The 13,434-nt window shown below is 31.8% G+C and overlaps 2 protein-coding genes across 2 annotated transcripts in view; one reads left to right on the top strand and one right to left on the bottom strand.

Moving 5' to 3' along the window:
- Positions 1-12,729, top strand: part of Miga (mitoguardin) — an 80,959-nt gene extending 68,230 nt beyond the window's left edge. The window contains exons 6-10 of the mRNA XM_065346811.1: positions 5,117-5,236; positions 9,322-9,490; positions 9,724-9,957; positions 10,166-10,336; positions 12,128-12,729. Coding sequence (XP_065202883.1) covers positions 5,117-5,236; positions 9,322-9,490; positions 9,724-9,957; positions 10,166-10,336; positions 12,128-12,286 — 853 coding nt within the window. The 3' untranslated portion in view covers positions 12,287-12,729. The remainder of the gene's footprint in view (positions 1-5,116; positions 5,237-9,321; positions 9,491-9,723; positions 9,958-10,165; positions 10,337-12,127) is intronic.
- BORCS7 (BLOC-1 related complex subunit 7) lies at positions 12,068-13,348 on the bottom strand. Its single transcript, XM_065346820.1, has 4 exons — positions 13,160-13,348; positions 12,904-13,041; positions 12,772-12,834; positions 12,068-12,693 (listed from the first exon to the last, which is right to left on the bottom strand). Exons 2-4 carry the CDS (start codon positions 13,039-13,041, stop codon positions 12,571-12,573), a joined length of 324 nt encoding a protein of 107 aa, XP_065202892.1. The 5' UTR covers positions 13,160-13,348; the 3' UTR covers positions 12,068-12,570.
- Between the last annotated feature and the right edge of the window lie 86 nt (positions 13,349-13,434).

Below are 13,434 nucleotides of genomic sequence, written 5' to 3'. Positions count from 1 at the left end.
GATTTCAAAACAAATTTACGTATTTTCCCGAACGACCTGAACTACCGAGGTCCAAGGTTTTCCTATTTCATGTACATAGTTAGGACGAGTTACGTACTGTATTGAATGCTGATGTGGGCTGCAAAGGACGAAGGGGTTCGTTTATTTGCTGTTTGCTCCCCCTGAAACCTTCTTTTATTGAAACGGGGAAAATTGGGAGCGAATTTATTTTGAAAAAATTATACTTCAATTCAATCTTTTTGATTAGCTTCAATTGTGTTGAAAAAAGTTTATGTTTTTGATCAAAGTGGGCTACATTATATGTAGGTACTTACGTTTTTTTTTTAAACAAGTGAAGTCATACGGTCCTTATTAGTACTTCCATATGTGCATCACTCATTTGGATTTTCTGTGATGTCATTTCAATACTTGGAACTACTCCTGAACCATATTGAACGTAATACAGGATGCAATTCGTATCAATTTGACCTATCTAATATTTTTACACTAGATGAAAAACGTGTGTGATTCTGTCCTCATGTGAGCAATAAAAAAAATGATGCACGAGGGAACGGCGACTGATCGAGGGCTTCTGTTAATGAAAAAAGACCGAAATAAAAGTTTCTCGCAGTATTGACATATTATTTGTGAAAAAATTACTATAAGTTGTGAGAACAATCGTTGAACTATAAAGTATTTGAAATTATGCCCTTTTCGTGTGTAAAAATTTTTTTCCCTTTTGTTGCCTGCGAGTATTGGTAAGTCCAAGTATTCATGTTCAGGTACAAGTCGTGCTCTTTTTTTGTTGTAGAAATATCGGCGCGAATTTAATTATTTTTATCCTCGTACTGTCGTCGTTTTTATTCCTATTTTCTGAGCGACATTTTCTAGTGACATCTAATGTTTGCATGGTGATAGAAATGCCTATTCAATTTTTACTGATTGTGAAGGAGGAAAATCCATTTATCTACGGTTGTATTCTCGACTCAGTTTGGTTTTCAAATTGTGTTTCGGTGTTTCGGGAACGAAACATGAAATAGTCGCCTGTTATAATTACGTATTTGATTATGTAATATTGAAAAATTTCCTAAAAACATACTCCAAATTTGAAAACTATTCCCAAATTGTGAAAATTTATTGCAAAAATAGAAAATAGGCCTGAAAAGTTGGAATCGTATCGTCTTAAAATTGGTTTGAGAATGATTCAAAGACTAAAATTATACAGTAATCGTAATGTAGATAAAATTGTTTGAAAAACTGATTCAAATTCTCACATTAATACCTACTAGAAAATATTTAGCCCAATCTACTATTTGGTTTCAAAACTGAAAAATTTAAATTAAAAACTCAGAAAATATCATAAATGAAAACCCTAGATTTTGGAATATTTCAATTTCAACGCTTCCAATGCCTCCATCTCAACTCACTGCCGATCCCTCATGTCCCTACTCGACTGCCTCCCGATTATTCATCAATATTTTATTTTTCTGAAATAAATATTTGGATTGAGTGGATTTTCGTCTTGGAAATTTTGGAGCTCATAAACTAACTTCTTAAATCAGCCCCTGCAGCGCATATTTAATTTTTCTCTGAGACTTTGGTTTTTCTTGCATTCTCTGGTTTTAGAATCACAAAGTCGATTCGTTGACAGAAAGTGCAAAAATCACTACGAGACAATTTTCAAATTTTTTAGGAAAAACTTTGAAATATGTTCTTTGCTTCTTTCTTCAGCTTTCTCCAAGTCCTTCATGCCTCAAACGCGGTCAAAGTAATTTCACTTTATTAATGAACAAAATTTTCGAAGCATGCAAATTTTCATAATTTTCTAGAAGTTTGAGGCATATTTTTTCAGCTCTTTCTTGGATAAACATTTTTCTCAGATCCAAACCAATAGTTTCAGAGCTGAAAGTAAACTCGGGGACAAAACGTTCAAAAATGAAAAAAATTCAAATTTTCATCAAAAATTTTGACAGCGTTTTTTGAAAAATTTTGGAACACTTGAGCTCGCTGGCTTCGACAGAAATATTCTCCTGTGTTAACCTCAAACAAAATTTTACGTTTTTGGGCCAAAAAAGTTAACGAAAACAGAATTTTTTGAGTAAATAATTTTCTTATATTTTGATCTTCAAGGGGAGAGGATGAACTCCAAATACCCTCTATTAAACTCTTTGAGTTCAAAATGCAGATTTAAGGGTTCTTGAGTAAACATATTTATATTAGGTACCTATCCTGAAAAAAAAATTAAACTGCTTTCTTCATACTTTATTTTGCTCTTTGCCGGAGGAATCTTTCGGCCTCTCAGTCTTTGATTTTTACCACAGCAGCTCCCGAAAAATTCAGCTGTTCTAATGGAAAATTGAGGGTGAGTTCTTACTATACAGATTTTTGAAATTTTCACTAAAAGTGCAAATTGATGAAAAAATTGAAAGGGGAATTACTACATATATCTGAGAAAACCTCATTTATGGTCTTATTTGAATTTCAATTAGTTTGCAGGCCTGGTTTTGACGTAAACGATGAGAGAGTCCAACTTGAAAAAAAAAAGAAATTTTACTGCCAAAAGTGCCTTCAAAAACACGATGGCAGTGATAATATGACATGGAATAAAAAGTTCCCGGAGTTATTTTTCCCCTTTACCAAATTTCAAGGTTTTAGGGACTTTTTTGGTGGAAAATTCGTGTTCAAAAATTTTTCTCAATCATGTTAAAAATGTTCCTCAAAACATGTTTTTGGTTGAAATATAACCTCAGAAAAATACTCGAAAGCTCTAGCTACCCAATCGCTCATTTTTAAACCTTAGGGCATTGTAATATTTGAACCGAACAAAGCTAGATTGAAAGAGCATGCAAAAATATATAACCAGCCAAAATTTCAGGTGTTGAAGTGAATTTTTCGATTTTTGGTCGATTTTTGAAATAAGAGGGCCAAAAATGATAGAAAAAATCGAAATGTCATCAAATTGACCTAGAAAGCTGAAATTTGAGATGTTCCCTATTTTCTACCTGACAAGTCTATTGGAAACGGTTTCGAACAGTTTTGAGCAGTTCTGAAGCCTCCAGAAAATTTTTGAAACCAGAAATTTCCACAAAATTTCACCAAATAAAATTGAAAAACCAAAATTCACTCTGTACCTTAATTTCAACATGTTGAGTCGACTGTAGATTGTTTCGAGTCGTTTTGAAGCCTCCAGCAACTTCTTGGAAATTCCTGTTTTTCAAAAAAAAAAAAATTGCACATGTCAACTATACGAGTAAGTACATACATAGGTGCAATAACAAATACTTATGATGGGTGCTTGATGGTGATCCACTTGACCGATTAGACACTATTTTTCCAAAATTGGTAAGCTATGTACAATTCGGTACTCATATACATATACGTAGTTATGGTTTCGAACTGGAATATAATTTTTAAACCGAATTTAATATTCCAAAATTTACCAAAAACCGAAAAATGCTCTTTAGTTCCTGAAATTTTCATTTGGGAACAGACTGCTCGAACAATTCAAAAACAATTTCACAAAGGGAGTCTACGTATCGTAATTTTTCCTTTCCAAATCGCCTCCTTCAAAATCTACTGGATATCCGATTCTAGAAGTTGTTTGTTTCAAAAAAATTATTCTAAAAAGGAAGATTTTTTACCTGCGTAAATTTTCATCTCTTCTTGGATATTTTTGATCAATTCAACCTGGGATACTTTCATATTTTATTATGCACTCTTGTTAAAATATCTCGGTCATTTTCACAGCCTTATTTGGAATTTTCATTAAGATATCCATAGTTGTTGAAAAAATAGATTTTCTTCTTAATACTCGTATCCATGTTAAGACAATTTTATGTAGTTTACACTTTTATGAATGATACAAACAATTAACAATAATTCATCATCCAAAATGGGATAGGATTGCAAGATACTAATAGGTATTTGACATAGTCATTCTCTACTCGTAATTTGACATCCAAATAGAGTCATTGTTTACCTCAAGCACCATTGATAAAGGGTAAAAGTCCACCTACTCCTACGCATTTATAGAGTTGTACACATTACAGTACATTAACATAAGTTCATACGTTCGATGCAATTTACTACACACTTCATGCATAAGCGTATGCATACTGCATAGGTACTCGTAACGATAATTCGTTTGATTTAACTCGACTAAAAGACACTCGTCTTAGGCCTATTTATTTATCCATGCGAATTATTCTAGAACACGACTATAAACGGTAATTTAAATTTATTACGTCTAATTAGGAACTCGATTTTGTTACTGTTTCCGTTATTATAATTGAAAGGAAAACCAAATCTGTCGTTTTTCTCCTTCTGCTTCAACATGAAAACATGTTTATGACATTTTTTTCTCTCTTCATCTCAGACGACATAGGCGGACGCTCGATTAATTTGATTTATTTAAAAATAATAACCCGAGTCGTGTTTTACTTGACAAGTTAATCTTTGTGTATAAATGACATTGTATTTATAACATATTGTAAAAACCAAACGATTCGGTTTTCTATTAAGTTATTTTTCTCTGCATTTTTTTTCTTTTATTGCAAATTTGACCTTAATTGAAATTATATGTACCTACCTTACGATTCTTTGTGATCGATGATTTATCGTTTGAGTAGGTCTGTAGATTTCTAATATGGTTGGCTATTTGTTTTTTTCATCAATTCATATGAAAATGAAATTGATGAAAAATGTCTGGAGATTGCAGTTTTACTGTTTTACTGGTTCCATGTAAAATTAATACGTACCTACAAATAATGTGTGATAAGGATGGCCCATCAGCAGCAGAGTGAATTGAGTCTGAAGCATGACTATAGTTTGGTTTATTATCACGTGCTTCCTCTGAGATTTTTGGCCAATTGTTGAGCGTGTATACCTAAATAAAATCGCATTAGATATGGTTATTTGCATTAGATTATAGACTGACGAATTTATGTAGTATGTTTGTGTGTGTGTGAGTTTATAGTAACGAATGCATCGTTTTTGTCTCATTTGGGTGGAAAATACAATGCGGAGTATCTGTTTTATATAGTTAAAAGTCCAAATGACTAGAATAGACTACAGTTTATGTGTTTTATAGTGTGATATTTTTAAATATTATTGTTGTAATCATGAATTCGGTGTACAGGTGGCAGATGGCAGATTTACGAGAATTCGACGAATTCGCCGATTTAAACGTGAATGTCGAAGAATTATCGTTATATCAATCAGCTCTGAAACATCTCGAAGAAAATGGTATTCCATGCAGGTAACTTTCCTCCATAGTTTTCATTCATTACATTGAGTATCTATATTGAAAAAAAAAATCCAAACCTAGTTGGCTACGGAAGGATTGTCCATGTCCAATATATCTGGATGATACATCTGCGTAGATATTCGTGCGGAATTTCTAATTGATTTAACTTGTCCAGTTGGGCGTTGGTGATTACTTATGTTTACATACTTGTAGGTCGCTCTAATTGGTTGAGAATTGTGTCAGATTTGTTGGAAATTTTTTTACACTTAAGTGCTTCCAGCCAGTGTATCCAAATCACCTGTTTAATGTTTAATAAACGGTTAGCTAGGGGTATTTATAACACTCGAGGTCTATTATCGCCTTCTTTAACGTGTGGTTATTTATATGGTGTAATTTTCGACTTGGTTCGGTAAGTTACCTATACCTACTCGGTACAAGGTGCTTGTTGAGAGTGGCTTTAAGCGAGTTTTTGTGTTGGATAATGTTTTCTGAGGTGTTTAAGATACTATTATGGACGAGTGTTTGAAAATGTGGATTGGTGGTTAGTTATGGATGTGTATAGTAGGTGATGAATGAAAAAATTTAATTGCGAAATACCTAGTTATAAGTAGTGATGAAATGAAGCATTTAAATCGATACTTATAAGTTATAAGAACAAATTTCATCAATTTATAAAAAAAATTGTAGCAGCTGATAAAATTTTGATTGCGATGCAAATGAATACGAAAATGTAGGTATCAAAATATTTTAAGTGAGAAAGAGTCGAAAATGCTGATTTTTTAAATTAAAAATTTGAAAAGAGCAGATTTTTATCCTTATAAAAATTTAATTCTTTTTGAAGCGTTTCCCTTCATTTTGGATGGAATTCCAGTTTTTTTTCTGAAAATTTTTGATGCCTACTTAATACTTAGTTTAATTTCTTAAAAAATGGATAATGTATGGTAGGTATTTACAAGTTGTTTTTTTTTTTTTTTTTTTTTTTTTTTATAATGACATTTAGCTAGGTACATTTTGTTTCATCTTGATGCAAAATGGTAAAATAATCAATTATCTCATAAAATTTTTTCTCGCTGTTTCGACTTAAGCTGTATTTTACAATATTCATCTTTTAATTAAAAAATCGTATTTCGTATGAAGGGTCTATAGAAATCTACCTCAAATTTCAACTTTTTATCTGTAGGTAACTCTTAATCTCTTCTTCTTTATTTTTCAACGCCGCAATGAATATTGTTTTGCTTCTTCGTTGGGAAAATCTTGGCGAAATATTGTTTTGTATCCCATGTGAAAAAAATGAATACAATTTCAAACGATGTTTCAAACATTGTTGCTAAGCTCACCTCAGTTTTACTACCTTTTGGCAATTTTATGCTATTTTCATGCTCATTTACTGTTTTTTGATACCTACTAGTAGGACCTTTACGTAATTCTCATCAAATTTTATTTCACTTTGATGAAATTTGATCAATTTTATTGGCAATGTTTTGTAATCTAAGAAAGCAATTTTTGCAATTTCCTCAAATTCTGAGACATTTAAGAATTTCTAGTCAATTTTAATAATTACTTGTTTATTGCTTTAACCAGTTTCAACGTTGTTTCATTAAATTTTTGCAACTTTGTTGAAATTTTATCATAGTTTTTTCTGTGGTACTTCAAATGGTGGTTTTTTTCAATTTTTTGTGCAATTTTCTATCATTTATTTGACATTTGGATATTTTTACGATATTTTTATCAAATTTTATTCACTTCAACTATTTTTATGGAATTTTAACAAATTTTAAAGTAATTTCGCTAAATGGGCTCAACTGTGCTGATTTTTCGTCAGTTTGTGTCGTGGATTAAAGTTTCAGCGGATAGCTAAAAATCTGTTTTGACATTTTAACAGACAACATTTTCGAGGAAAATGTTCCAAAAGTTTAAAAATTGTGACACCAAACATCAAAAATTTAAACAGTCAGTTTCTCCAATTTTGTAAATATGGACATTTCTACCATTTTGACAAATTTCTGTGTAATTTTGAACTTACCTATGTAATTCACGTTTAATAACCTAAGTTACTTTTTAAAGGATTTGCTGAAATTTTGAAATATTTCATCAAGTTTTGGTTGTTTTTTGGTGTTTTTATGTAGCAAGTGATTTTTATGACAATTTTACAGTTTTTCATTTTTTCCCCGTAATTTTCAACTTTTTAAAAAATCAAAAAAAAAAAACTGAGCACTTTTGTAATAATTTCTCAAGTATTCGAGATTTTTCATCAATTTTCAACTAATTTTATTTATTCTTATGATATTTTAACAAAATTTTTAAACAATTTTCGTCAAGTTTGCTCAAATTTTGCCTTTTTTCATTAATTTATGGCTCTATGTAGTTTTCAATCACTAAAAAGTCAATTTGACAAATTTTATTGTTCTTTTGCATTTTTGAAAAATTATCATTCAATTTTGAAAATTTTAAATTAATTTTCATTAATTTTTAATTACCTTATCTAACCGATTTATGCGAAATTTCATTCAAATTTTGAGACATTTTGTCAACTTTACTTTTGTTTGTTTTTTAATATTCTATCAATTTTTGGCATCTTCACACTTATTGTACTTTATTGGACTGAACTCGAGATTATCAAAATTTGATTTCGCTTTCTACTGCTTTCGTTTTTTATATTCCTATTTGTTCCTTCTTTTTAAAAATGTTTTTTGCATCTTTCAAACTTTTTTTTTTCAAATGAGAATAAAATTGAGAAAAACGAAATTGACGAATTTTATCGGAAATTTAATTTATTGTAAAAGTATTAATTTTTGCTGATTTTTTTTTTTGGTGAATTTTAGGTGCTTTTTAAAAAATATTTTTCGCTGATCAAGCTTGTAAAAATTTGCAATTTGCAATTCTTATTTTCCCTCTCTTCCGTATTCAATAAATACCTAAAAATAATTCAAAAACTTGATTTCAAATCTCCTTCCCCTCTCCCTCTTTTTCTCTTCAGCAGTCATAAAATAACCTCAAATATGTATCCCAAAAGGTAGGGAAGTGTGAGAAAAAATAAATCAACGCGAGTTCCGATGTATAGGTAAGTAAGTAAGTACATAAAATCAGGTGAAACTAATCAACTTCGATGGACGTCTCTTCGAATGACCTATTTTTACCTAATAAAGCGAGAATAAAAAAAAAACACGATAAAATTAACCGAACACTTTGGTAAAAAGATCAATCGGCATTTGGATTAATTAATTTCTCACGAGTTGATTTTCTAAAATTGAACGAAAATTAGATTATGAGAGAAATTTTCAACTATACAAAAGTACCATTTACTCTTCAGAAATAATTTTCTCGCTAACTCACTTATCGTGATGAAATGAATGTAGAATGTAAACAGTAAAAAATATTGTTTATGAAATCTAAATTCGAAAATTCAATTACATCATATTTTATTAGTCTGATGGCAAATCGAATCTAATTTTAGATTCTATACGCCTTCGCTGTGTATACTGTGTAATCTGTCTCTGTCGTGTCGTCCGTAGGTCGTAAATTTTCTTCGAATATTTCGGTATCAAAAAATGACATCTGAGTGCATCATTAAATTAGAATTTCAAGACAGAAATCCGTATTAAAAATCATGAAAATCGTATAGTAAAATATCGAAAATCATTCATTACGAACGTGTGAAAAATATGTACGAGTAGTTTGTTGTATATGCACATTCTTGTCTAGTTTTCTGGGAGGTTTGACGTCAAATCAAATAAGATTGATGACTATCTAAGCTAAAAAATTTTCATTAAGATATTAAACGAAGATTTCGGCGAGAGTCGAAGTATTTTATGGGCTGAGAAATATCACGTTTTGTTTCAAAATAGTGGCCAAGTTTCACCTACGTGATATCGGTTTGATTAAAATTAACGTTGAGAGAAGTTGTTTGTTCAACTAAACGTGCCTATTTCTCAATTTAAAATTCATCCGGTAGACTAATTTATCTGATATTGGTCTCCTCTAATGGTAAATGAGTGGAATTTAGTATCCAAAATAGTACATATATCTTACTAACTAGATACCTATTTGCCTAAGATATTGTGAAATTTAAAATAATTACGATCGATATTAATTTACAGATGCTTGAGGACGGAATTGCTGAGATGTAGTTCGGATGTTGAATATTTATGTAAGCTGCACTGTATTCGAATTGCTTTCCAGTGGTTAATGCGAGACGAATCGAAAAGAACATGGATAGCGAATACTGGAAGACAAATATTAACTGATCTTTTACTTTACGCTAATAAAGTATGTACTTAATTTCGTTATGATTTATTGAACCGTTTTTCTCTGACTGTGCTCTTCTTCCTAATAATTATACCTATACCTAGTATAAAAGAGGTGTTATTCACGTCGGCTTATTTCGAGCAGAATTTATTACCATGGCCCGTGGTCATTTCAATGGATAGCCAAATTTTTTCATGTCATAATTTCAACTCGAATAACGCAATTTTTTCTTCCCCCTTTTTCTGCTGTTACAGGATCCGAAAGAATTTTTAATAGCTTACGAAGAAATGCTAACATTCCTATCGGACGAAAAATGTTGGGAAGAGATTGAAAAAGAACTCACAGCTAGAGGGGTCAAAGCGATGACTTTTTACGATATAGTACTCGACTACATATTACTGGACGCTTTTGAAGACTTAGACACTCCGCCATCATCAGTATTAGCCGTCGTGCAGAACAGGTGGTTATCGAACGGATTTAAAGAATCGGTTAGTCCTAGTCGTTATAATCTCGTATTCGAATCTTTATTGAGTAATAGTTCATTACTTACGCTCGCTGCGACGACTCAGTACACTGCCTATGCCTACATATATGCCTATGAGACCTACGTTATCGATATCTTAAACTAGTTTAGAGTTAATTAAAATCTCCTCTCCGGTGTACGATAATTATTGATGGTGTTTTATGGTATTTTAGGCGCTGGCCACCGCCGTTTGGTCTGTGTTGAGAGCCAAGAAACGTATGCTCAAGTTTCCCAATGGTTTCATGGCGCATTTTTATTCAATATCCGAGAAGATATCACCTCTAATGGCGTGGGGATTTTTAGGACCTGATGAAGATTTGAAAGAGACTTGCGTTTATTTTAAAGTACGTATGATCATTTTGAAAATAATTTTAATAAGGTGAACTGTGAAGTGCTTAAATGCTGAGTGGAAAAATTCATAGTCAAGTAGAGATTTTGGTGCTCAGGTTTGGCATTTCTACTTTTTCTAAACGTGGCCACCTGATCTGAAATCATCTCATAAAGGAGGTATTCTTATCGCAACCGGCAGAAAATTTTTTGAACCGGACAACCAAAATTTCCGGGGCTAAAATACATTTTTCGATTTTGGTTCAATTTTTAAAAATCAAATCTGGGAAAAAATGGAAATTTTACCAAGTTGACCTAAAAAGCTGAAATTTGGTATGTATCCTATTTTAGACTGTCCAAATTCAATAGAAACGGTTTCGAACCATTTAAAGCAGTTCTGGAGCCTCTAGCAAATTTTTAAATGTTCAAATTTTATCTAAGAAAGTTGCAAAGATAACATTTACTTTATACTCTCATTTCGTTCTGCCGAATTAACTGAAAATGGCCTTAGGTCGCTTTGGAGGCTTCCAAAATTTTTTGGAAGTTGAAAACTGCATTTTTTTCAGTGATGGAAAACTGAAACTGGAACACTAAAACCGAAATGAAGAAATTGAAACTAAAAATAAAACTCAAACTGATTTTTGGTAGTTTATTTTCTCCAATTGATTTCCAAAATATTACGAATTTGATGGGGGAAAAAACTGAAACTGAAATGCAAAAGTTCTGTCATCACTGATTTTTGTACAAATTGAAAAATCTTGAATTTAAAAAAAAATTGCAAAAATGCAAAACCGTAAATTTTTGCAATTAATTACTCAAAATTCTCAATACCCTTTGAAATTGACCTCCTTCCCGAATCGATGGCACCACTGCCCTGCTGATTTGAAGCCTCCACCAAAAGTTGGATTTTCTCCAGCAACTTCAAATCGCTGCAGAAAGCGTAAATGACTTGGGTAGCTGAAAATGTAATCCTATCAAGGACCGGTGAATCCAAATCTGAGGTTCAGACGAGTTAAAAAGTGTATTTTTTTACAAGTTGATGAAAAATCTCTTAAATTTAAAAAAATCTTGCAACAAATTTCTCAAAACTTCGCATACCTCCTGAAGTCGGCCTCTTGAATCGATTTGCACCAGCAAGATTAAATTTTCAGCTGCCGAAGTTGATTGCAACGCCTTGTGCAGCGATTTGAACATTTTTTGAACTTACTGGAGAAAATCTAGTTTTTGTTGAATGCTTCAGATCGGCTAGAAAATGTTGCCAATCAATTGAGGAGAGGGGGTGGGGTCGATTTTAGTATCAATACATAACGAGTTTCATGCCAATAAGCTATTCCTCCCCCCCCCCCATTTTCTGAAATTCGACAAAAATCGAAAAATGAACTTCGACAGATAAAAATTTGGTTCTGAGGTCAGGGTGTGACATGCTCTTTCAGTTAACCAAATCTTAACGTGATTGGACTTGACGAGTTGCAAACGTTCCCTTGTAAGAAGCACCAATCGTGTTTATTTATCAAAATCTGGATTTCCAGGATATGCTGGTGCCTTCACACCGACTTAAAACTACCTCAAGTCGACTCAGCATGTTGAAATAGGGTTAATGAAACAAATTTTAGCTTTGCAACTTCCCTAGGTAAAATTTTGCAGAAATTTCAAAATTCAAAAAAAAATGAGGTGGCCACATTTGGCACTTCGTCTTACACGAGTTGAAATAACATATTTTTAATAATAAAAATCATTAAAATAGAGACTAACAAGAGAGAAAAAATTTTAATGTCAATAATTCTAATAATAACTTTAAACTTTTATAGGAACAAGTTATGAGCTTCCTTAATGACATATTCAGCTTTCGTTGTTGTCGTTACACATCAGTAGAAGATTTAGCCGAAGATATCATGAAACAAATCACCGCTAGGATCGATAACACGATAACTAAATTAACAGAGAAAAGTGCTCTGAATTTAATTTAATTCAAATTCTAAATAATAATTAAAAATTCCAGCGGGAAGTTCCTATCGACTAGAAAATCAACGAAATTAGGTATCAAAAAAACGGACAAACAATTCTAGTCTTAGTGATACGTATTCGTAAATGGATTTTTTTAGTTTATTGTACGTAATTCATAAGTTCGTGTTGTCAGTGATTCTTCGTTTGTTTGTAAAAATGTATAGTTCCATTATGTACAATTTTTCTTTTTTTTATGTGGTTGTTATTATAATTTATTTTTTATTAAAGTCGACGGTATTCTCTTCGGTTATATCAGCTGCTGAAGTTCGTTGACTTGATTTTTCAAGTGATGCAGAGAGGATAGACTTTCTTCAATTGATTCTTGTTGGTAGCCGAGATGTGTTACGATAAGGGGGAATTTTTTTATGTTCTGTAAATATACGATAGATTTTTTAAATTAACAAAATGATTATTTTTTTCCAACGTATGAATCAAATTGATTAATTACGTTTTCGGTGTTTTCTATAGCTCGTTCTTGATGCACGAATTGCGATGCTGATTGCATTAGTAGCTATAATCAGAATTGAAACTAATTAGACGAATGATTTTACTGGAAGTATTAGGAAATAGAGTTGTGAACCTCGTGCGATTTGGAGCCTCGTTGAATTTGACGTACAATCGATGCGATATTGTTGACGTTTACTTGAACACGATCGGCTAGACGGTTTCTAGAATCGACGAATAAAGAACGAGCACTGGTTGTAGAAGCCGAAGTCATCTGAAAGAAATTAACAAACAATGAATTTGAAAGAAAATATTGAGATGAAGAACCTGAATGAAAAGTAAATCTGTCAGTCGGAGGTATAAGTAGAAGATTGAAGAGAAATCGTACGTACCTTTTGCTCAGTCAATAATCCAAATCAGGTAGCAAATTACAGTCTGCAGATCATCAGAGGGTCAGAGAGTACTTTGAAAACTTCTGCAAATGGTGTACAATTCCATTAAATCAATTTTCATGGCACAGAAATAAGAAAATTGATGAAATCGTCAAAAAATTAATTTTCCAAAATTTGTTTTGGACTGATAAGAAAATTATCACCAAAATAAACAAAACAAAAGCGACCTCTATTGGCAAAAATTCAAAACTAACCAATGTGTTACGAAAAAAACA

Source organism: Planococcus citri, chromosome 1 (genome assembly GCF_950023065.1).
Source record: "Planococcus citri chromosome 1, ihPlaCitr1.1, whole genome shotgun sequence".
Classification (NCBI taxonomy): Eukaryota; Metazoa; Arthropoda; class Insecta; order Hemiptera; family Pseudococcidae; genus Planococcus; species Planococcus citri.
This window is presented reverse-complemented; position numbering and strand designations above follow the sequence as displayed.